Source organism: Pelmatolapia mariae, linkage group LG23, assembly GCF_036321145.2.
Source record: "Pelmatolapia mariae isolate MD_Pm_ZW linkage group LG23, Pm_UMD_F_2, whole genome shotgun sequence".
Taxonomy (NCBI): domain Eukaryota; kingdom Metazoa; phylum Chordata; class Actinopteri; order Cichliformes; family Cichlidae; genus Pelmatolapia; species Pelmatolapia mariae.
In genome coordinates this window covers 42,034,610-42,060,193 of record NC_086246.1, presented here as the reverse complement: position 1 = coordinate 42,060,193, position 25,584 = coordinate 42,034,610, and the positions used below count along the sequence as shown (strand labels likewise).

At 40.0% G+C, this 25,584-nt stretch overlaps 1 protein-coding gene across 2 annotated transcripts; it reads right to left on the bottom strand.

Annotated features, from left to right (window-relative positions):
• Positions 1-1,034: 1,034 nt before the first annotated feature.
• LOC134620756 (sex comb on midleg-like protein 2) lies at positions 1,035-25,407 on the bottom strand. Of its 2 annotated transcripts, none has more exons than XM_063467041.1 (15): positions 25,315-25,407; positions 22,563-22,660; positions 22,046-22,075; positions 19,843-19,913; positions 18,620-18,854; positions 17,503-17,591; positions 17,169-17,412; positions 12,448-12,713; positions 10,935-11,028; positions 10,646-10,849; positions 10,400-10,561; positions 8,579-8,707; positions 4,201-4,422; positions 3,190-3,353; positions 1,035-2,501 (listed from the first exon to the last, which is right to left on the bottom strand). In XM_063467041.1, exons 2-15 carry the CDS (start codon positions 22,582-22,584, stop codon positions 2,376-2,378), a joined length of 2,058 nt encoding a protein of 685 aa, XP_063323111.1. In that variant the 5' UTR covers positions 22,585-22,660; positions 25,315-25,407; the 3' UTR covers positions 1,035-2,375. The 2 variants fall into 2 exon arrangements, with proteins under 2 accessions (XP_063323111.1, XP_063323112.1); XM_063467042.1 differs by having other exon boundaries at positions 4,201-4,419.
• Positions 25,408-25,584: the final 177 nt, after the last annotated feature.

The following is a 25,584-nucleotide window of genomic DNA, read 5'->3' as shown; positions in this document are numbered from 1 at the left end:
ATGTACTGCCAAAGTCCTGTCAGATGGCTCTGAGAGCCCCTTCATCGTAATCTCTCATATTCAAATGTTTTATTTGAACTTTAAAATATATGTTCATCAGTTAAAGTTAGCGGCTAATAAACTGTCACAACTTTTCCTTTTATGGCTATATTTATTATATTTAGTGTAATAATTTTTTTTAATTAATTAAAAAAAAATTTTTTAGCCAATAGTGAAGTTTGTTTGAAGAATGTAATGTATTTTAACTGTTAATTTTTACTCTTAGCTAATAGTATATTTTTACATGTATTTTTTTTTTTTTTTTATCAGACTTTCATACTCTTGGCTAACAGTTTTTACAACTAGCAAATAGTTTTAGCTAATACGTTTTAAGTATTTATTCATAAGTTGAACTAGATACTTCAAACCTTGATCGGTGTCAGTTTCAAGAATTAAATAATTTTTAAATAGTATTTTAATTACTTCCAACTGTTGATTTATACATTTAACTAATAAAGATGCTAGCAACACATTTAGCCTTTATATTTACACTTCGTTCATAATTTTATGTGTGTTAAGATATTTGGTTGTGCTTGAATGTATTTTTTTTTTTCCTCTTTCAACTTTTGTTTTGTAGTGTTAAGAATTCAAGTTGCTAGCAATGCCTTTAGCTTATATTTTTCACTTGTTTAAGCTAGCTGTGCTGGCTTGTTTCCACCACTAGGTTGAGGCAGTTTTGTTTAGCACTTAGCTCTACCTAGCCTAGCAAAGTTTTATTTTTTTCCGTAAAATTAGTTTTTAAAAACTTAAATAGTTCTGACTTGATATCATAAACAAACCCGTCTCTTTTCTAAAATTTTAAAGCAAGCATCATCGATGCTGATGTGAGGATTTTATCAATGAAAATACTGGCCTATAACATTTTTGTTTTAAATACACAGAAATTCACACTTTCCTGAATTTTTTAAAACATTTTCCTATATCAGCAAACTGACAGCAAGCTTTTATATGTGATCCTGGTTAATCAGATGAAAATGTCAGTAACAACACAGGTATATCTTTTTGTTTTTGACAGGTTTATAGAAAAGAAAAGAAAATACACATCATAAACACATCGTTTATCTGGTGTGATGTAATGGACAAGTGATGTTTTGCAACACTTTTTTTCAAGTAGTTTAAAGAAGATGCAAGAAGGGAAAGAAATCAACAGCACTTGGATCATGTGTTGACTATTTATATGGCACAAGTCTTTAAGTAAGGGAAGAGGGTAACAGGAAGTATATTATAAACAGTATGCTACAAAATCTTGTACTAACAAAGATCACATAATCCTGAGAAATATTGTAGGTAAAGCAAGGCAGAGTTTAGTACTGGGAGTATTTGAACTAAAAGCACTGCGTTAACTATTAAAAAGAAGAACCCCCATCCCCCTTTATCTTCACATTTCTAACTTATTTCCTTAAAATATTACGTTTCTACAAAATGTACATTCTGTCGCTGATATTCATGGTTAAACCCATAAAACTGTACACATCTGTTTTCATTGCTAACAGTGATTGTAATGGTCGAAAGTGACAACACTGAGGTCGGACCGATGAGCTTAAATGACACGACTGATAAAAATATTAAGTCAAACTTAACAAAGAAAGCCCTTAGAAATGTCCGATTTGCACTTCCTAAACATTCCCATCCGTTGAAATTGATAAACCCTTAACTGGCGTGTGCTTGGGATGCAGACGGTTTGGAGACCACCGAGAATGCCTTGCAGCAGGAGCTGATTCTGCCGGACACTCGTGGGAAACATCAGATATAACATAATCGCCGTGACGCCGACAAAGTTCAAGGCAAAGAAAGCTCGTGTGAAAGAAGTGGAATGGGTTCATATTCTTCGGGCAGGCAGATAAACCGCTATACATGATAAAAAATAGCATTCAAACCCTGTGGAGGAATATCTGATGGATCTTTTTCTCGGTATACCAACCCTTCCTTATCGATTTAACAATAACATTTGATATAAGAAGAAACATTCTCCATCTTTGGGGGATCCAAAACCAGGATCAAAAGATTTCTCCTCCATTTAAAAAAAACAAAAACGTGCACACATGTGCTATGCAATGTAAACACTACGGGGATTATTTTCCTTTGGGATTTCAGAGTCAGCAGTGTCTATGAGAGCCGAACAGCTTTTTGTTCACTGATGAGGGGATGAGGTAATGTGTCAGCAATGCACAGCACACTTTCTCCACTCGCAAAGTCGGGATGAGGTTGTAACATCTATCCGCTCCCTCCAGGTGGAGTCTGGAGTAACATGTAACCCCTGCGTGCCCCATGAGTCAGTATGCGAACGCCGGCTCTCTCGGGGCTTATTGCTCGTGGGTTCTACCGGGATCTCGTAGTTACAGTTTGCCTTGTTTCAGCCTCTCTATGTGGTGGCAGAGCTTCAGTGCGGGCCCCAGTTTCAGACCCATATACTTCATGATCATGTCGCTCCGCAGGAGCATCAGAGCTTTGCCATCAATCTCCTGTGGAAACAGATACGAGGACTTGTATTAGAAAAACAGAAACACCCTGTCATTAGCTTAAATAACCATGCAGTCATTTTTTAAAAATATAATTCCAATTAAAAACAAATATTGTGGGGGTCTTCAGCAGTGAGTTAGGCTTCAATTGTGGGGTTTTTATGCTCATAAAGCCCATCTCGCTGCTCTGCCTCCAACCCAGGAAGTCTGCTGGGTGCACGAGGTGGAAGATAACGACCCAGGTGACACTGCCTTCACAATCAGACACAATATCAGTTAAAGGTTTTAGTATATGAACTTTTCACTTTATCAGATTGCTGTAACAGCTGGAGTAAAATGAGGTTCATAACTGAACATAACCATGACCATCTTTTCACAGGTGAAACGATGGAAACCTCGAGGCTTATTCTAGATCTTGTTAAATGAAGGCCATCTTTATCATCTTAACCTGAGCTGCCTTAAATGGAGTGTTTGCAAAGTTTCCTTGCAGATTTAGATCACATACGATAGAAAACGGGCTTATTGCTGCCATCTGTGGGTAGTTGGAGATGTGCGATTGAATGAAACTGGAGAAGGAGGAGAAAAAGCAATGAAATTACAGACTTCCTTTCAAGATGGTTCTCCACAAACGAGCTCCAGAGTAAAAATGAATACAAACCATGAAAATCGGATTAATTTTTCATCAACTTACATGTTTTCTGAAGAGCTCAGCGTGAGGTGCCAAAGCTGTGGGGTCAGCGTCCCTGACGAACTGCATCACCTCTTCGATGGACCAGGAGGAGGGGTTTTTGTTGGGCAACTGCAGACTCTCCCTCTCAGACGCCAGAGCCTCGGGACCTGTGGTGGAGCTGGCAGCTGCACGAAACATTGAAATGGAATTAATTTCTTCTCATGTTCAAACTACAGTAGCAAATTACAGAGTGACTGGCAGGTTACGTTCATCTGGAACTCTCTCTCATGTCCGATTTCCATCTCAGAAAGCTGGAGCTGCCCCACTGACACAACGAGCCAAGACAGCAGCAGTTTTAATCTGTAGCTACTGTTGTTTATTTGTAACTCACAAATATTAAATAAGCTATCCACAAACCGCTGATCAGGCTCCATTCATTAAAAGAAAAACCTTTTATGTGGTATTGCTAGTGATGCACAAATGACTATAATAAGAATCAAATCCTCTGAGCCTCCTAGTAGATGAACCGTTGGTAACAAGTTGTCGTGTTTATTATGTTGGCCAAAACATGCTGGGGTTATGCACAGCTGGAGCTTCAACCTCTTAAAACAGCTCACAGTCTGCTAATGTGAAGAAAAAACAAACAAACAAACAAACAAAAAAACTATTTTGGGGTCAAAGTGAGAGAAACAAAAAGAAGCACGCTTTATTTTCATGCCTGTTTCAGCTGTGATAGCTTCCTCTATTTACTCATTTGGTACAGTAAATTCATTAACACATGGATCACTTAGGATCTGACTTTAACTGTTGTTTCATCAGTGGGGACTACCCATCACGCACTGCTCGCCACAATGGTGAAGTTCATGTCTGAACCATTGGAGAACAGCTGATTACAACTTTATAAGTACACGATTCATTTATGATTTATGTAGATCTGCAGCAGAGCACCTTTTATATTGGGTTATTTAAAAGTCTTTTGAAAACACAGGTGTATCTGACACACACACACACACTCTCTCTCTCTCTCTCTACCTTCGACTCTTCTGAGGGGTTGTGTGGAGCTCATTTCTGCAGGGTTAGACGAAAGGCGGCGCATCGGTGTGCTGTTGCTGTGATGGTAGAGGCTGCTGGCCTGGGAGTGGTACTCTGAGGAACTCCGCATAGTCTGGGGTCGCGGGGTCATGGAGTTGGAGGCGGAGTCCATGTAGCGCTGCTCCTTTATTAAGCCATTCTCTTCATGGGGCAGAGTCTCTGCTGGAGAGAGAAAAAACATGCACAACTTTAAAATGTCATTCTTTTCGACAGAAAGAATACACACACAGTTAGAATTGTGAATTTGCAGATCAGTGTCTGTAAAAGTAATCCCTGTGAGTCAAAAGCTCAGGGTTCAGAGACGTCTAAACGTCCACAGTTTTTTCTACTTCTGGCTCAGTATGAGGTCATACAGTGGATCTCTTTTATATGGTCATATTAGGCGCACAGGTCTGGCTGCACAGTCACTGTGCGCACTGCTTGCTTAATTTTGTTTCTATACACGTGGTACACGTTTTAAGATGGCGCAGACACATCCAGACGCCTTCCTGACCGCTCCGCAGGTCACATTTCATTGCGTGTTGTACTTGTATAACTATGCACGTGACAAATAAAAAATCTTGAATCTTCAAAATTCAACCCACAAATCGTAGCAAAAACATAATCGGGGGGTTAGGCTTGACCATTGAGGGGCAGCCAATCAGAGGAAAGTTTGCCTCAATCCTTTATCACCCACATATCACCGGCCACCTGTACCCATTTTGTCATTTTGGCTGTAAAACTCATTTTTCAGGAATTAATGGAATTTTCTTTCTAGCCCAAAATGGCCGAATTAAAGTAATGTGAAGCACAGATGGTAAGATCAGTGTTGCCAACTTAGCGACTTTGTCGCTATATTTAGCGAGTTTTCAGACCCCCTTAGCGACTTCTTTTCTAAAAAGCGACTAACGACAAATCTGGCGACTTTTTCTGGTGTTATTGGAGATTTATTTATGACGACTTGTTGACGTGAAAGCGCGTATCGCTTTTACTCTCAACAAGCAGCAGGTGCTGCCATGGGCACCTCACAGGCGGAGGATAGTCCTCCCCTAGCTGCTATCAAGGCAGGAGATGTTCACACCTATGCGTCCAAACTGCAAATGAATCGCGCATGAGCGAAACCGCTGCTCCCGCACTGACTGTAACGCAGTCAGTTCTTCTTTTAACAGTTCTTCTTTCAAACAGTTTCACCCTATTAACAGCAAAGACCTGGAGGACATCTTAGGTCAACTGAACTCCTCCTCTTGCTGTTTAGATGTCCTGCCAACAAGGTTTTTCAAAAAGGTCTCAAAGACTTTGGAGTCAGACCTGTTACAGATCGTAAACTTTTCTTTAATATCAGGTGTGTTTCCAGAACCACTAAAAACTGCTGTAATTAAACCTATACTGAAAAAGGACAATCTTGACAAGACACAAATGAATAACTACAGGCCGATCTCAAACCTCCCATTTTTAAGTAAGATCATTGAAAAAGCAGTTTCTCAACAGCTCAATTACTTCTTAACACAGAATAACTGCTATGATGCCTTCCAGTCAGGTTTTAGACAGAACCACCAAAGTGTTTAATGACATATGTCTGAATACAGACAGTGGAAAAATGTCAGTCTTAGTTTTACTGGATCTCAGTGCAGCATTTGATACAGTTGACCACAACATATTACTCAAACGACTGGAGAACTGGGCAGGTCTTTCAGGAACTGTACTAAACTGGTTCAAAACATATTTAGAAAACAGGAAATACTTTGTATCAATAGGTAACTTCACATCTGAGCAGACAAGTATCACATGTGGAGTTCCCCAAGGTTCCATCTTGGGACCCCTTCTGTTTAACATTTACATGCTCCCACTGGCACAGATTATAAAGAGCAACAAAATAAACTATCATAGCTACGCAGATGACACACAAATATATATCACAATGTCACCAGGAGACCGAGGCCCTGTACAGGCTCTTGGTAAATGCATTAAGGAAATTAATGACTGGTTGTGCCACAATTTTCTCCAGCTAAACAAAAACAAAACTGAAGTAATAGTCTTTGGTGCAAAGAAAAACGATTACAGGTCACCAGAGAACTTCAATCTATACACCTAAAAACCACAAACCAGGCGCGAAATTTGGGTGTAGTGATGGATGCAGACCTAAACTTAGAAAAACACATTAAGACAATAACAAAATCAGCTTACTATCACCTCAAGAATATTTCAAGGATAAAAGATCTGATGTCTCAACAGGACCTGGAAAAACTAGTCCATGCATTCATCTTTAGCAGGCTTGATTACTGTAACAGCATCTTTACAGGTCTACCTAAAAAATCAGTCAGACAACTACAGCTCATTCAGAACTCTGCTGCTAGAGTCCTCACTAAGACCAAAAAAGTGGACCACATCAGTCCAGCTCTGAGGTCTTTACACTGGCTGCCTGTCCGTCAGAGGATAGACTTTAAAGTTCTGATGCTGGTCTATAAAGCTCTGAATGGTTTAGGACCAAAATACATCAGTGACCTCCTGACCCAGTATGAACCTTCCAGATCCCTCAGGTCATCTGGATCCGGTTTTTTATCAGTTCCCAGAGTCAGAACCAGACACGGAGAAGCTGCATTCAGCTTTTATGCTCCATATATCTGGAACAAACTCCCAGAAAGCCTCAGATCAGCTGAAACACTCAGTTTATTTAAATCCAGGTTGAAGACTCACCTATTCTCAGCTGCTTTTGAATAAAGCACCAAATCCACACTTTTAAGCTTAAATTTCAAAACTTACATTTTAACTACTGACTTTATCTACTGTTCTGATTTTATCTACTGTTTTAATTTTTGATTTTAAATACTGTTTTGTTTGTTTGTTTGCTTGTCTTAATCAATTTTAAATCATGCTTTTTATTTGTTTTTGCTTTTAATGTCTCTGTAAAGCACTTTGAATCACCTTGTTGTTGAATTGTGCTATATAAATAAACTTGCCTTGCCTTTTACTGTTATGCTGTTTTGTGGATCACAAGGTTTAAAACTACTTATAAACACACACACACACACACACACACACACACACACACACACACACACACGGATAGAGGAGGAGGATTGGAATTGTGAAGAAATTTTATTTGTAGTTCTAAAAACATTCGAAATGCATTTGGGACCTTTCTTTACTCACTTTATGTCTTTTCCAAGATGTTATTTCTCTCTCCTACAACTTAGGTTACAATTACATTAGCATGACCAATTATGCAAATTAGGCGATGATGTCATTTAGTGATTTCTAGCGACTTTTAGGACAGCCAATAGTGATTTTCCTTACTGAGGAGTTGGCAACACTGGGTAAGATCGAGGTGGAGCTCATTTTTCTGATTGCGTTCACACAGCAGTAGCTTGCGAGTGCTATGCACTACCACAATACACTATTTCTGTAAAGCTCGTCTTCTCTTCTTTCCAAAACCATTTGAATTTTCTCTTTAGCGTAAACGGTGACTGAGTAACGGTCAATTAACAAGTGTTTGTGAAATGGGGCTCACTGACAGCAAAGTATTCTAGCTGGGTTCAAGAATAAAAACAAAGAAGTGGAAATGAGGATAATAGCCCCCTCCCCTCCCGTAAGCTGAAACAAGCCCAAACAGGCACTCCTAACCACATTAATATCTTAGCAGGTTCTAATTAAACACTGAGATTATGACTGTTTTCCTGGGCTTTGCACTCTTTATCTGCTTTTAATGAGGAAGTGTACTGTGAATCACAGCAGAGCTAACAACAAGACTATGGGTCACCATAGAGTGAAGCTACAGTGCTGATGTATTCAGATTCAGGCAGTGAGGACAGTGATTCACTAAAGTCACTTTACTGGGATGATTTCTAATTGTTCGTGCACTGAAGACTTCTTACTGGGAACACTGGGACAGCTAAGTGAGCTGAACCAGCTCTTTTTGACAGGACCAGAATCACGCAAAGCTAGCCTAGCAGAGGCCAAGAATAAGCATACAGAGTCAAAAATGTGTTCTTACCGATTACAAAAAAAAAAAATTAATACAAGGTTGCATTTTTCCACAAATGAAGGTTTCTGAATAATTTTAATTTGCTGCCATTTTCAAAAATAATTACATTACATGCTGGTTACGACGTCACTCTGATGTCAAAGAGCATTTAAATGAAAAAACTGATTTTGGTGTGAACTTGACCAGATTTTAACCAAAATTAATTTAGCTTGAGGCGTTGTCTACCATCACACAAATCTGATATCATGAAAACTGAACAGTAGACTGCTAACAAACAGACAAACAAATGTAACAGATTACATACTCCTCCCCTTTGGGGGGGGGGGGGGACAATAAGATCTGTAAGGAAAGCTGTACCTTCTGAAGGATGAGCTTCAGCACGTAAATGTTTAGGAGACAGCGGCGCTGCATACGGTGGAGAGACTCCAGAGAGGCTTCGTTTACTCCCTCTTGCCAGTGATGGCACGTCCATCACCTCTTCTTTCACTGAAACACAGAAACTCACTTTAACTCACACCAGTGGTTTTTGTGTATGAATTACACCACCACACGAGCTCAAATATCAGTAAAAAGATGGCTGTGTGGCTTCTGAGATGTCTTTAGTTCTCAGTTTGATTGCGCTGTCAGATTTTATCTACAGCCTAGTTGCACAATCTGGATCTAACAAGACACCTGCCATTTTTATTCCAAGAGTGTCGTCACTCCACTAGCCTACATGCTTCATTGCCTGATCAGATATTTTCACACAATCCTAACAAACACTCTTAGTCCATCTGTTTGAGATCCATCTTTTGAAGAGGGCCAAATTTCTCTCAGGAGGGATCTTTGGGTTCCAGGAGCCTCTTTAGCTTTCTTGGAACCATGTTAGTGTTAGCCAGCTCCTCCCAACGATGACGCACTCGAACTAACGGCTGTTGGCATCCCCACTCCAGCTGAAACCACACAACCAGTTACTACTGACTGTTAGTCAATCGTTAGGTGGTAGGTCCTCTGCCCTGGAGGTTAGTTGTGGTTTGAGCCACACAAGAAAGCAATCAAGATTTTCCCCCATTTTTTAATCTCACTGCAGTCAGTCAGCGTCTTTGATGTGTCATGCTCTCATTATTCCCACCATCCAGCAGCTGCACAAACTAAACAGGGTTAAAGAGGATTTTTTGGCAGTGGAAATGAGTCCAAAGTTGTGATATACGACTGTATACATGGACTTTCCTCACAGCATACCACTTAATCTTAGACCTCAACTACTGTATGTGCAAAAACTACAGGACCACACAGGACAGAATCTATATTTCATGTTCTTTACACAGATGAAATAAATCCCAGAGCACTACATCTGTAGCTATAGGATTCTTTGAGATGCTCTCACCTTTCTGTGACAGGAACAGAAACTTACACCACCTTCATTTAGATGTGCTACGAGTTTGTCCGTCACGTTCCACTTTTTTCAACAATGGCGAATTCAAAATTCCACATTTCATTTTAAATCTGAGAAAGTTTAAAGATAATCACACAGAACTCTCTCTTTTTTTCATGCATGTGTGGAGTTTCTTCTTCCAGATTATTGCAACATTTTTCTTGGTGGTGCAAATGAGAAGTTACTCTTGCATTACTGCTTGTTTAAAACGCAGCAGTCTGGTTTCTTACTGGTTTTAGTATTTCATCACCCTGATCCTGGCTTCTCCACCTTTCTCTAGACAGCAGAAACATTGACCCCATATTGTTGCCCGTTTGTAGCATTAGATCATCAGGTTAGGTCTTCCTGCCACTTCCAAAGTCCAGGATTAAATACGAAGATGACCTTTTGCATTAGAACCCCTTGATTGTTGAACAACCTGCCTGAGGCGATGAGGCCCACTGACATCCCTTCTTTTTCTAAACTTCCTTTTATGTGACATCTTCCTCTTATCGTCCTCCATCACTTGATATCGTTTTGTAATGTCCTTGAAAGTATCACTTCTGAAAATTTCCTTGGGTATATTTTCTGTTATAGCTGATGGAGTTTTGTCTTGATGTTTTTCCTCTGTTCTAACTTTTTCATTTTAAACTGGGGGTTGTTTTTTTTGCACTTATGTCTGTTTTTATTTTAATTTAGCATCCTTGTTTTGCTGGTTTGTCAAAGTATTCTGTAAAAGCAATTCGTAAACAGTGCTATTTTTAAAAAAAAGTTGCAGGCTTTACCTGATTTGCTCCTCTCGTAAGCCGAGTAGTGGCTGAACGGCTGGCTGCTGAACAGGTTGTCGCACTGCAGATGACGACACATGGTCTCCAGGAAGCGCAGTACAAAGGAAGCACTGGAAGCCGACGGTAGCCTGACCACACGGACTCCACCATCTGTTCTCACTGTGGTGATGATAACATGTTTTGTTATTCTATCAATCATCATGCACGGCCGCCTAAGGTGACAATAACAGAACAACTTTATACCTTTGACGACCTCCCCTCCGCCCGAGTCATTCTGCAGAGCGCTGAGCAGGACTTTAGGCTGGTATGCACAATCTATACATGACTGGACGACCTGCTGGAGCACAGAGTTCACTGGACCTGGTCCAAAGTGATCAGGTAGATGCTGCATCTGCTTCCTGTCCAGGTGGGGTCCGCAGTTTCCGTGCTTATTCACGTACACACACACTGAAACGACGCAGACACACTGAACTAATCAGACATTCAAATGAGAGCTTTCATTTAGTGCACCAGTAGAGCCGTTAGTGTTTACCTGTTGAAACCACTGAGTTTAGGTTGGCAGGACTTTCCTGTGGCACCTGGATGCTCGGCAGCTGTGTGGAGCCTTGGATAATTTTGGGCTTTCTCTGAAAAACAGATGTTTATAAACAATTTAACAATAAGGAATGTTAAAGTAAAGCTAATTCTTAGTTCTGGGTGTATATGTGTGCTAGGGCAGTAATTATAATCTTGATTAAAGAATTAAAAAAAAAGTTATGAGGGTAGTGTCTGTATTATGGCTGTAAGCCTGACAAAAATGGTTAAATGTCTTAGATACATGCCCTCCTTTGCAGTGTTTACATCTTTCAGAGCCACGTTTGAAAATCCTGCTCTCACTGAAATAAACTGGGTAGAAAAGTGCACCACTGTGAGTGAAAAGGGGGTGCACCTGATGCATTACACAATAAAACATTAAAGTGATGACATGCTGCTGTAAGCTTTAAGCTTGGTTAAAGCAATGCTCAGTGTTTAAAGGTTTCACAGTGTGGACACATTACAGGCAGATTCAGAAGAACTTTGTTTTCTTTTTATGGGAGCATACTTCCACCTTTCCAGGCTCTCACTACAAATCAAAATGTAATCTGCAAACAATCATAGTCCAAGGAGCCTATCACAACTGCACTTGCATTTGGTCCATTTTACAGAAATCATAATCACCACAGTTACCAGCTCAGCACACAGACCTGGAAAAACTGAAGCAATTTTGATGTGTAACTTTGTCAGGACACGCAGTTTAAAAGAACATTGGGGTTTTTCATGAAATTATTCAAAGATGTAAATAATGCCCTCCAACATCAACTGCTTGCTGTTTAACCACATTGTTTGGAAAATATGAAACAAAACTCCCCGATACTGTTGTTGGGTAGTTCTGTTTTCTTGAGCTTGTTGCCTACAAAAAGGCAGTTTTCCCACATTTTCGGTATAGTTTTCATTTCAGGACTGCTGCGGTGGTACAGCAGTTTTCCCAGTTGTTGCATCTATTTTGCGCCTGTGAAAACGAAGCCATTATTGGCGTTCATTGATGATTGTGGACAATCGCTTTCTCATTCCAACATGGATACATTGACTGGATTTCAGTCGAGCATATATCGCTGGGAAGTCCCTCACTCAGAAGATGTTTTGAATTGTGATAAACGGTTTTAGAATCTTCAGGGTCAGAAAAGTGAAAAAAGCAACAATTTGAACATTTCGGATCATTATCCATAGTTCTGGTATGAAGCTTGTTTTAGTTAGTATGATTCAGATATGACTGATAATGACAAGGTCCAAAAACAAAAAGGATTCAGTGATAGTTGAACTGACGTAGCTTGTGTATTAATTTTGTGCTAATCAAGCATGTTTTCCTAAACTAGAAGATGATACCTTTCAAATTGAATTGTCATACATGAGTTTTTGCCCACTAATTTTTCTCTTATAAGCTTTTGTATTTGGGTCTCCTGTACAAGGGAAAATTTAATAAAAATGTGTGGCTGATAACAGATTAAACAGTCAAAGCTGGGCCTCACCTTGCTTCCCGGTTTGGGTCCTCTCTTCTTGTGAACTCGGGGTACCAGCTGTGTGTTTTCAGGTACAGACCCATTTTGGGCTGCGGCTGCCTCGGCCACCGCTTTGAGGAGAGCGATGGTCTCGCTCTTGGGCCGACGGCCTCTGACCCCCTTCCTGACCGGCAAAGGGGGCAGAGGATTGGGGAGTCTGTAGGGGGACTGCATGGATCGCCGACTCGGTTTAGAGGGCGACAAGGGAAGAATCTGCAGGTGCTTTGGCAGAGTAACTGCAAGAAAAAAAAATGGAGTCAATGAAAATATGTGTCCTTGGAATAAAATGTGCATAAAAATGTAAAAATAGGATATTAAAAAAACAAAAGAAAAGCAAAACAGATGACATGCAGGTCAGGCATATGGACAGGGTTGTCAAAGGGTGTCCCCTCAGGTCCCTTGGGTCAGCGCTCAAACACTACAAAAATACCTTACTGCTGCCCCCAGTACCCTCTGGACCCTGAACTGGCTCCCAGTCAAATCAATAGGAACTCATGCTGAATGTTTTTTCTTAATTTAAAAAAAAGAAAAAAATTCCGGGTGCCAGCCTAGGATAGGATAGCGTAATGTTACTGAAAATGACACAGGAAGTGCCCCAAATCAAAATAATATTGTGTATCATTTGAACAGAAGCCAGTTTTAGACAAAGTGTTTTTGGATCCACACAAAATATTTCACCAAGTGCAAGTTTTATGAAATGCTGTAATCTTTGCAGTTTTTGTGTTCCTCTAACCAACAGCACAGACACAACAGCTAATAAGCTACAAAGCCAGAATGACCAGTTCACTGGTTTTGGTGGGTGTTTATATGTGCAGTGATTTCTGTTTCCCTTCTTCTAAACTCTCAACATACTGGAAAAAACAAAACAAAAACAAAACACTACCACATACCCACACAAAGCAACAGCCCATGTATCCAACAAGTAAATACTTCTGTTTGTGTGTGTACTAAAGAATACCTAACAATAGCAACGTGCAGAGAAACAAGTGATAAAAATGCTTTTCAAGGTTCTTAAGTACACAGGCCAAATAGTGGTAGGGAAAGACTTTTTCCAGCTTTTAAAGTAGTCTCGGGGCTCATGTATGACACAGAAAACTAAAGAGGGCTTTAAGTCTTTCATCTGTTCTGTGGTTGATAATCTTATCTGCTATATAAGGAGTGCTGGTGCAGTAGAGACTACACTGAGCAGCTTTTATGTAAACATATATTCTTCCATGTAAACAGGTACGTAGTGAAGAATATAAATCCCATTCCTCCTCCTCTTTCCTGCTGCTGCTTTCCTCCCCTCCCACTTGTAATTCTGCCTGTTTCATCCCAGCCACCCTAACAGACACACACACAAACATAACAGGCCTCCATACTGATCTGCAGCTTCACACACAATACACCGCTCGTCTCCTACGACTGTTGGCTCGGGGCTTCTGACGCTCTCATTTCTGAACTTAGCCGCAGTCTACAAAGAGGACCACGTCAAAAAGTAGACTTTAAGATGATATAGCAGCGCCGTAGAAAGGAAATCGATCCAGATCGAGCATGTTGTGTGTGAAGCAACAAACTCACAATCAGAGGCAGTGCAGGACTACCGGTCTACTTCTTATTAATCCAACTGTAAAAACAATGGCTGTGGAGCATTTCCTGTCACCAGCTCTGCATGTTGAAGTCAGAAATGAGGGAAACTGAGGACTTGTTGACGGGCAAGTCATCCCAGATAATCCTCCTTTCTAACTTAAATATTTACCACAATTTACAAAACGACCTTCATGTTTCACGTTTTATTTAATATGAGCTAAAACCAGTGGCTGACACCAGAAAGTTATCAGGAAAGAGTTCACTGCAGTCACAAATTGACCACTTTCTACAGCCAGGAGAGTCACAGCCTGCTGGCCATTGGAGAAAGTGCAGGTTTTAGGCATTGGCTTCACTTTTAAGAGCCAGAAGTTCCATAATAAATGGGAGCATACAGATTGTTCAATGGTTCTTTAAAAATTAAAATAATTATTTAAAACAGCTTGTAGACAAAAAGTCAGGCTAGTTTTTGTAAATACAGTCTCAATTTCAAAGCATTTTAACTGTTCTTACACTGAAGCCAATTTTATCCATTAACTATCACTGCATGCTGATAGGACGGTTAAGGACTGTGGTGGTTGAAGAAGTGTGAAAATATCTTACACCTATCAAAATCCACCCAAAAAAATCCACCAAAAGCTGTTGGTGCTATGGTTAGCTACAACTTCACAGCATCCCATTAATTCTGGACCATTTCATAACATTCGCCTATGAAATTTGGAGTTCTTGAATATTTATACATTATTTCACACAATACGCCCCCACCACCCACACACACCCACAAACCCACACACAAAAAAAGAAGGACACTTCTGTGCTTTATCCGCTTGTCCTCTAGCTAAACTCTGATTTTCCACTTTAATGCCATATGGATTCATTTATAAAGCTTTCCGAGAGTTTAGTGAAGAAATACCCACTGCCTTTGTTTAACAACACAACTGAATAACCACCAAAACCACCAGCCCACCCTAAGATGGCCATAATCACAACCACACAACTGAATTAACAACGGCAATATGGTAATATTCATTCACTCTCCTCAACCAATATATAAATCAAGTATACCGCTTTGAGGTTTCACCCTCTCAGCATCACTGCCACATTTATAGTTTGCAATATTTGTTGCATTAATTCCCTCTTCTTTTTCTTTTCAGTTAACTACCTGCTGCTCCCTTGTTCTGAATAGACAAGCTGAGGGTGGAGCTGTTAATAACAGGACCAAACTATCCTCTGCAACAGCATGGGGGGAGTGCACTTCCTTTGCATGAAATTTAGTGACTGTTCCTATAGTTTAACCCCTTTTTGTTTATAATGGTTTGCTCTACTACTATATAGTTTGCCTTTTTTCTCATTTGGCTTAGTTTGTTTATTTAAGTCCTTGTTTTGTAAAATTTTAGGTCTATACCTATTTCTTGAAATTACCTATTTTGTATATTCCTCTGTATTTCTGATATTTTTTTTTTAATTTTCTTGGGTTTAATACAACCTTTTTTTCACACTTGCCAAATCTGAGCATTAGTTAGGTAGTTTCTGGGTCAAGGCGCGGTGACTGAGTGGGTGAGTCCTGTGGAAGTCTATAGAGAAATCATCAGCCCTGAGCTCTGTAAACACTTTCCTGATGAGTTCATGGGCTCATTTATTTTGTTTCACATTGAATAAAACATTAGGTTCATTTTGTAAAATTACAGTTATTTTAACAGTTAGAAAAGCAAAACAGTTAACAATCTTGTCTGACAAATCATTAGCCAATCGGCATGTAGATTCTCTTGTCACATTTCAAAAGACCAAGATGGCAATGATGAAAACGCTCATCTCTATGTTTAATAATGGGACTGCACTAATTAACAGGTGAGATCACGGTGGATTACATCCATCTTTTATAGTGTTTATGGGGACAGCACAGTGAGAACTGCTTGTCTAGCTCAGCTAGTTTGATGGAAAATCTGCTTGGGAGTATAGTGGTTTATGCATTTGCCTAACGAGCAAAAGATCCCTGGTTCAATCGTGGAAGAAAGCAGGATTGGGATTGCATTAGGAAGGTCACCAAGCATTAAAAAAAAATCTCCCAAATCAAACATGTGCGAACAATGCGAGCAATGCCTTATGAATAAGCAAGCAGCCAAAAGTAGCTGCTTCTTCACTCATGAGTCATTGATCTGGGAAGCTCATCTCACATATATCCGGCAAGCAGCACAATTTATAAATATATTTGTACATGTTTTAAAGTTTTATTTTTACTGTGCTGTGGTGAGGCAACAGTTAAGTGAGCAAGTTCATTCAATGTCTAACTCTTCTGCCAGTGCAGAGATCAGCTGCAGACATTCCCCTTGAATTGAGTGTAAGGTTGCCAGGTATGGAGACAGTTTGATACAGTATGCATTGTGAGGATTGTGTATATATAGAAAGTAAACTTAAGGAACTTCGCATGAAGACATGAAACCTATGGGTGGATGTATTCCAGTTTGAGGGTAATACAAATTATCCAATTTTCCAGACAGAAATGGTAAAATGGGGGGTTACTGGAAGATTACATTTTCCAGTAATAAAATGGGAATGTTTGCAGCTGTGCTTTTTAAGCAGTACACCTGTGACTGTGTCCTTTGATTGGTTGGTCCGTGTCACTTGGTGTCACTTGCTGGTTTATATTTTTTCTTTCCTCTCATCCCTCAGAAAGAGGTGGAAGAAGTGTAAAAGACCTTTATATAACTTCTAAGAGCCATAATATCACTCACTGAAATCCATATTCAAATCTATATTCATGCACATATCCAAATCTGTTATTCTTCTAAAATATGTGCATTTATATGTAATTTAATCACACATACAGAGGCAAACCTCAAGTCTTTTCTACTGTGTGCTCAGCACCTGTTAAAAATTACCCTGTGTATATTTTCCTCTGTCAGACTAAGCAACAAGACAACATGATTAATGTTAATTGCGTTTATATTTATCTAACTGTGGGTGTAATTTCCGGGCTGGTGTGTGGGGGAGAGGAGGAGTGTGCTGCAACTAAATGAGCATGAATGAAAGATTGATTACAAACAATAGCATCTGCCTCAAACCGCATTATTTACAGCAGTGAGGAACGCGCAGGCATCTGCTGCCCCCTACAGTCGAAGACTTACCACTGTTGCCGGGTGGCTGAAGGCTGTGCTTAGTGAGGGAGCACCAGCCTACCGGGAAGATGTCTCGGGAGTCGTACTTGCACCAGTAGTCAAAGGCGCCCCGCCAACCGTCAAACATGATGAAGACCTCATCGCCCTTCACTTCTCCAATTGTGGCGGGGCAGATGAGGTACGGGTTCTTCTTGTCCACCGCCTCCAGCTTCATGCCTGGCTTAAAGCTATTCTGAGGGGGTCTTGGTGGTTCCTGGAAATAAAGGCAACGTCCTCATTCATCACTGCAGCAGCCTTTAAATACTTTATACTTTTTAAAAAGGTTTTCAAAGGTAATACAAACCTTTTTAAAGGCTGTTACTGGTGCCATCTCTGCTCCATTTAAGGTTCTCAGCAGAAACATGGGCCAAGAGGAGGCATTCATCCGAAATCCTGAAAAGACAGGAATTTAGGCTTAAAACCAAGTTGAACTAATGCAGAAGACAGAAGTTACTGTTATTAGTAGACCTTGTTATTTGGTCAGTGCTGCTTGTTAGGCAGCATTATGGTATGTTCACATCAAAGTTCCACTTTGTCCATACAAATGTTTAGACCTTTCTGCAACCCCTAAATATTTGCCCCGAACAGTCAACGGAAGCACTTCAATGATAGCTGGAACAAATAACATATTTCCAGAACATACCAGAAAGTCCGAAGATTTCACCCACTTTTCTCCGAGCTCGCTCATTTTCTACTGTCTAAAAGCGAAATTGAATCAAGCAACTCTTGTTCTCCATTTTGTTGCCATCAGTCGAGTCAGCAGCTTGTGGGCTGACAGGCTTTTAAACACAGCAACAAAAGAGTTTGTCTGCATTTTAAATCACGCATTTGAATCATGTTAACTTGTATCTCTGATCTACAGATAGATTATGTATTGAGCGTTTAATAAAATAGACTTTTTTAAAAATCCTGTGTGACGTAAGGCCCTCGTTGTGAGAAGTTTGTTTATTAGGCTTCAGGCTGCTCTAAATGCTCAGCTTCAGTTTTCTCTACTCTTTAATACTGATGATGTAAATGAGACAGGATATTCCTAAAATAGTCAATTTAGGCACACAACTCTGTTGCTAAAAAATCTTCTGTTTGTGATGGGTAGCTAAACAGAATAAGCACTAAAACAGCTTGTTTCAGACAAAAGATAAACTGGGGGTCTGCACAGAGGCCCAATATGAGCTAAATAAAGATGTACAATATGATGAAAGCAATCCTGTCACCATGTATTTTTATTTTAAAAATATTCCAAACATAATTCTTCACGTGTCTGACATTGTCTTGACTTCAGGTTGTAACAAAGTCAAAATAATGATGACATGGGAGTTAAGTCTTCCTTATTGAATAATTTGCAGCTCATGTTGTGTGTATTGTTACTAAAGATAAAATCAAAACCTTGTATGGTTAACAATGTGCTTCTTTCCAACTCTTACCCAGCGGCGGCTGCAGCATATCTCCATTCTTCTCACAGGTGCCGATAGGCTGGATATCAGAGGAGTCGACCAGTCTCCAGAAGTCATTGCTGTTATCACTGCCGTCCAGACGGAGGCGCAGACGGACCCCAGTAATACCCATCACTGTGGCAATGCAAACTGAGGTGGAGTTGCGTGGGTCGTGAGCTTCAAGCTTCATTCCCACCTTGAAGTCGTTGGTAGGTGGGACTCTGACCTGAAGATACCAGAAAAATGTCACGAGTGTGGTTACTGTAATCACAGCAAACAAACATGTTTTTGAACTCTCTATACAGTCTAACAAAAGCTGTCCCAGTACTCCCAGTAAGAGGTGTTGGGAGCATAAAAAAACAACTATCCAAATGAAGAAAATTTACTGAATCACTGTCCCTAACTGCCTGACTCGAAATACATCAGCACTGAAATCTCACTCACTGGTGACCCCACAGCTTTGTTGCTAGCTCTGCTGTGATTCACAGTACACTTCCTTGTTAAAACCACATAAAAAGGGTGCAAAACCCACACAAACAATCATAATCGAGGGCTTGTCTAGACCCATATATGCTTAGATCCTTAGATTCTACTAGAGTAGCTCTGAATGATTTACAATTCAAAATAATCCTTATTTATCTTATACTAGCCCTTGGTGCAGGCCCTCTGTTTGTCCTGTCTGAAACAATGGATCTGATTGGTGGTCCCTCACAACCGAAGGTCTAAGCAGCATGTAACTGGGACTGCTGCACTCACACTCAGACAGCCGTGAACCGGTCCAGAGTTCATGCATGAAAACAGTCTTTCAGCCCTTCATCAGACCGTTGAAACATTTAGTCAGTGCACCATTGATGTGACCCAGCTGATTAACATCGGCCAAAGCCATTTATAAATGTCATCTTATTTCCCGATTCCAGTGTCACTCAACGAGGAGATATCCCTTACATTTACATTTTCCTCTAAGACACTGGGTCTATATTCATGCAAATTGCCCTCAGCAAATGTTTCACTAGACTAGCTGGCGCTCACTTCCTCCAAGGCTGAAAACTGCAGGTCCAGGTTACTCTGGAATGTTTTCTTGAGAACAACTCCATAATGATCACAGTATTTGTTATTTCAAATAAATACATTTGTCAGTAATCCTGCTAACACACAAACCAAACCAGTCACATGACCATGGCTTTGGTAGCATTTATAAACTCAGGAGGACATACCTGACGAAAACAGGTTGCTGGTGCTGGTATCGATGATGTTTCCTTGAGATATTCTTCCCAGCTAAAAGCATCTAAAGAGAAACAACGAGAAAGTGGTGTGAGAAAGTGAAAGTGTATTTCATCTATTAAATATATCAATTATTAAATATTGCAGAAATGAATATCCTTGTGCAAAAGCTTGAAATAAAACTGTTTATCAGTCTGTGAAATGTGAAGTTATACCATGATTTTAGTCCACCTACAGTCAGGTCCATAAATATTGGGACATCGACACAATTCTAACATTTTTGGCTCCATACACAACCACAATGGATTCCAAATGAAACGAACAAGACATGCTTTAACTGCAGAGTGTCAGCTTTTATTTGAGGGTATTTACATCCAAATCAGGTGAACGGTGTAGGAATTACAACAGTTTGCAAATGTGCCTCCCACTTCTTGAGGGACCAAAAGTAATGGGACAGAATAAGAACCATAAATCAAACATTCATTTTTTAATGCTTGTTTGCAAATCCTTTACAGTCAATCACAGCCTGAAGTCTGGAACACATAGACATCACCAGACGCCGGGTTTCATCCCTGGTGATGCTCTGCCAGGCCTCTACTGCAACAGTCTTCAGTTCCTGCTTGTTCTTGGGGTATTTTCCCTTCAGTTTTGTCTTCAGCAAGTGAAATACATGCTCAATCGGATTCAGGTCAGGTGATTGACTTGGCCATTGCAAAACAGTCCACTTCTTTCCCTTCAAAAACTCTTTGGTTGCTTTTGCAGTATGCTTTGGGTCGTTGTCCACCTGCACTGTGAAGCGCCGTCCAATGAGTTTTGAAGCATTTGTCTGAATATGAGCAGATAATATTGCCCGAAACACTTCAGAATTCATTGTGCTGCTTTTGTCAGCAGTCACATCATCAATAAATACAAGAGAACAAGTTCCACTGGCAGCCATACATGCCCACGCCATGACACTTCCACCCCAATGCTTCACTGATGAGGTGGTATGCTTAGGATCATGAGCAGTTCCTTTCCTTCTCCATACTCTTCTCTTCCCATCACTCTGGTACAAGTTGATGTTGGTCTCATCTGTCCATAGGATGTTGTTCCAGAACTGCGACGGCTTTTTCAGATGTCGTTTGGCAAACTCTAATCTGGCCTGCCTGTTTTTGGGGCTCACCAAAGGTTTACATCTTGTGGTGAACCCTCTGTATTCACACTGGTGGAGTCTTCTCTTGATTGTTGACTCTGACACACATACACCTACCTCCTGGAGAGTGTTCTTGATCTGGCCAACTGTTGTGAAGGGTGTTTTCTTCACCAGGGAAAGGATTCTTTGGTCATCCACCACAGTTGTGTTCCGTGGTCTTCCTAGTTTTTGGTGTTGCTGAGCTCACCAGTGCGTTCCTTCTTTTTGGGAATGTTCTAAACAGTTGTTTTGGCCACGCCTGATGTTTTTGCAATCTCTCTGATGGGTTTGTTTTGTTTTTTCAGCCTAATGATGGCTTGCTTCACTGGTAGTGACAGCTCTTTGGATCTCATCCTGGCAGTTGACAGCAACAGGTTCAAAAAGCAAACAGCACACTTGAAATGAACTCTGGACCTTTTATTTGTTCATTGTAATTGGGGTAATGAGGGAATAACACACACCTGGCCATGGAACAGCTGAGAAGCCAATTGTCCCATTACTTTTGGTCCCTTAAGAAGTGGGAGGCACATATACAAACTGTCATAATTCCTATACTGTTCACCTGATTTGGATGTAAATACCCTCAAATAAAAGCTGACACTCTGCAGTTAAAGCACGTCTTGTTCGTTTCATTTGGAATCCATTGTGGTTGTGTATAGAGCCAAAAATGTTAGAATTGTGTCGATGTCCCAATATTTATGGACCTGACTGTATACAAGCCACACAACTGAGCTTCTCATTTCTTAAAACACTGAGAACAAAATCTCAATAATGACAAGAAATGAAGAACATCTCTTGTGGATGTTTAGCAGTATGTGATACAAACAAACCTCTCTCTGTTGCAATGGCATGTCATTAAAAGCTCACGAGGAAGTTACATAAAACAACTATAATCCTGCTCTGATTACATAAACACCTATTAGAGTGCATCTTGTGTTTCATCAACTTCATCATGTCTGGGAGTAAAACATGAGAATGAAGTGAATCCTGTCACAATTTAAAAAAAAAACTTGAAGGGGTCATACCTGATTTCTCTTTTTTGGCTTCTTTCTGATCTAAAATTACAAAGACAACAAGAAAATAAATTTAGAAACATTTTAAACCCTTATATCTTACTTCAGGCAATGTAGTTATTACAATACATTTTCCTTATAAATTTAACTTATATTACAAGCTTTAAATTACAGTCTGAACACAGAACATATTCAGAATTATGGAATGTAATAAAGTATAGGCACCCTCTGTTAATTATAGCCATTTTATAAACAAAAAAAGTTACTTTTTCTAGGATAAGTGAAGCCCCGATTAATAGAACTGGTTAGAATATGAATTTAGTCACAATATGGGTGGTTTTCCTTTTTGGCTCAAGCCAAAACTTGTTTGGGTGGGCGCCACATACCCTACAATCTGTGTAACAAACATTTACAAACATCTGAGGGAAACTACTACCAGTTTTTTTTTCACATTATGAAAAAAACCCCATTTTTTCCATTTTGTATAAGCACAAGTACCAGCTTCCTCAAACAAATGAAAGGTCCTTGCCTTTTAGCGGCGTTTTCCCCATGGTGACAGATGACCAATGTGGCACTTTTATGGTGATGAACAAGGTGCCAAGGTTCCGTATTCTCTGAAAGTTTGTCCTGAAAACACAAAAATGGATCATTTGGGATGGAAATAAGACAGAAACGCCTTAAAAATATTGAAATAACAACAAGGCAATTTGTCCAAAACAGAACATCCAACTCGAGGGAGTGTTCGAGCTGAAAATTCCAATTGTGAATTTAGGAATTCCAACTTCCCACTTCAAATGGCACGTAGCATAAGACTCAAAGAGAGGAATAAAAGATGTGCAATTTAGCAAATGAGAAACTGGGATGGACAACTAAAGCCTGACTTATTATACTCCTTCTACATCTATTTGCGCAGGTATTTGGCTACAGAGAGTGAAGTATTATGGGTATTTAAGCTATGCAGACGACTGCCTGCAGACCTCTAAAAAAAACAAATAGAGAAAAAAAAAAACGATGCACCAAACTAGTATCTGGACTGAATATCTGGCAAATATGACATCTTTGTTCCGTGTTAACTTCATCGAGAAGAAGCTAACACAGCATGGAAGAACGGTCAGGTTTGCGGGTCAGGTTTTTACTGTTTGGGAATGGTCTCAGTCTTTCTCAGTGTCAGGGTTGCAGGTTATTTATTGACCACGGGTATCAGATAGGTATTTGGTATCAGCAGATACCCACATCTATGGTAGTGATATCAGAAAATGAAAATCTTGATTGGTACATCCCTTACAGCAGAATGAAAGAAAACAAAAAAAACCAAACATGAATCCTTGTGATCCTCGAAGCGGTAACGCCACCGTTATCAACATGAAGTGACAGATCCATGTTGGAGTGAGTGAAGGTATTCAGCCATGAAATCAGGGCAAGGCAACAGGTAGAGCCCACATGGCACGTATTTCACCTAACGCCTTCTTAAATCTCTACCATCCAATCTAAATTTCTGTGCAGCTCAGGTTTGTTGCAGCAGCCTTTTTTGGTGCCGTGATGTTCCCTCTCACTCTCTTACACGATTAGCGTATCGATAAATGGTTGTTACTTCTGCTTGATCCAGCAGAGATTTTCCCTAATTTGCATAATTTCCAACTGGCTGTAGGGAACTGAAAGAGAATATTACCTGTTAAGTACAATATATGTAATAGTACTGAGCAGTTATTAATAATATTCCTGTGCACCTTTAAGGTTGAGACAGACTGGAGTGTGAGACCTTTTCTTTCAGTGCATATTAACTTTAATTATCTTTATCTTTTTTTACTGCAGCTACTCTGTGGGCACTGACTGTAACAGTATTTGTGAACTGACACAATAAAAGGCTGAACAGCTTTTGTTCTGAGGTTTCGAGAGTCTGTCTCTGTCTATATTAACCATCCCTGTGTTATTCTTTTAGAGAACTAATGTGCAGATGTTAATTCCAGCTGTTCCTCAGCCTGCTGAAATAATCATAGCAGCTGCTGCTTATGGGTTGGAACAAATTAAACTTCTAAATATTAGCTTTTAGTTCATTATGCTCCTTTTTATGTGAGATCATTTACAATTGTTTACATCTACAGTCATCTCAGAGAGAGAGGAGATGCCAGCATCTGAATAGGAACTCAAATCAGCAGACCTTAAGTTACTAATCAGCTCAACTGACATTTAGCATTTAATATGCTAAAAAAAACAGTTGATTCTGAGGAGGTCAGGCATGAGCTTATAGTTTTAAAGGAATAGTGGAGATGCCCCTAAAAATAGCCCACATAGTAAAAGTATGAAGGTAGGCAAAGGATACTGTGGTTAGCAAAAAGGAAATCAACCTTTTTTCGTAAAGTAAAAAACCATCAGAACCTCTTTCGCGTACAGTATTGTGGTTTTCCAGTAATGGGTCACTCCCACGGAGACAGGAAGCCTCGTACAGGGTGGGTTTTTTTCATGAGGTTCAGCTACAACCGGGCCTGTGGTGGGACAGCCCATACGACACAGTCTGCAACTTTGTGTACATTCCCTCATTTTCATTTCCAAAACATCTGTAGAATGTAACTAACTCCACCACCAGGAGTCCCGTAAGTTAGTGTGTTTGGTATAAAGAAAGCACAACAGCTGTTCTAGGTCAGCAAATAAAAGCTGCGTGCCCTCCCCTCAAATTTACAGTAGAAACACGGTCTCTGTCATTAAGGTAATATTAGCCACGCTGAATGCCTATTATAATGACGCTAATAACGCCCCGCCTATGAGCTAAATTAACGTTACATCGACCCAAGAGGTTATTATTCACAACACCTACATTTATAACCTCATAATTACCTACAGCCAGAACTAAATTTTCTCATTTTTACTCTCAAATCAGCTGGTTATGTCGCCTCACCCACCAGCCTTTTAATGTTAACTTGGATTGTAACAGCTAGCGAGGCTACATGTCGAGGCAGGAATGCATAATTTAATTAATTTATCATAACGCCGAGTTTTAAACTGTTGCATATATGATGTATATATGATATGTGATGCATCTCTGCTCTCTGTTGTGTAACATTAACGGTTTCAGGTAACAGACTAGGCCCAATGTTGACAACTGGAACTGCTTGTATGTTAGCTACCGCTGCTGGCTAATAACTAGGTTGGCTAACCTTAGCGTTAACCCTCTGAGAACAGTTTCTTCCACATTATCGGAGAGAATCGCACGTAGGCAGGATTGAGAAGCTTCCACGGATAATTTCCCCAAACTCCAAATCATTCATTCTGAAGTATTAACTTACAAGTGCCTTCTTTTTTCGACTGAAGATCCACTTTTTTTCTATTCGTCAGCTGCCATTTTTCACGAATGTAGTGTATCCTTACACGTACGTAATATATGCCAAAGATTGTGCTGAGAGGAGAGTACAGCTACGACACGGGGGGCTGACTGCAGGAGGAGTAGTTCAGTGGGCCAATGAATTCGCTTACTGCTCACAGTAGTAGCCAATCAGGAAAGGACTCAAATAATTCGTCCAATAAGAATCCGGACTGCATTGGCTGTAGTTTCAGCT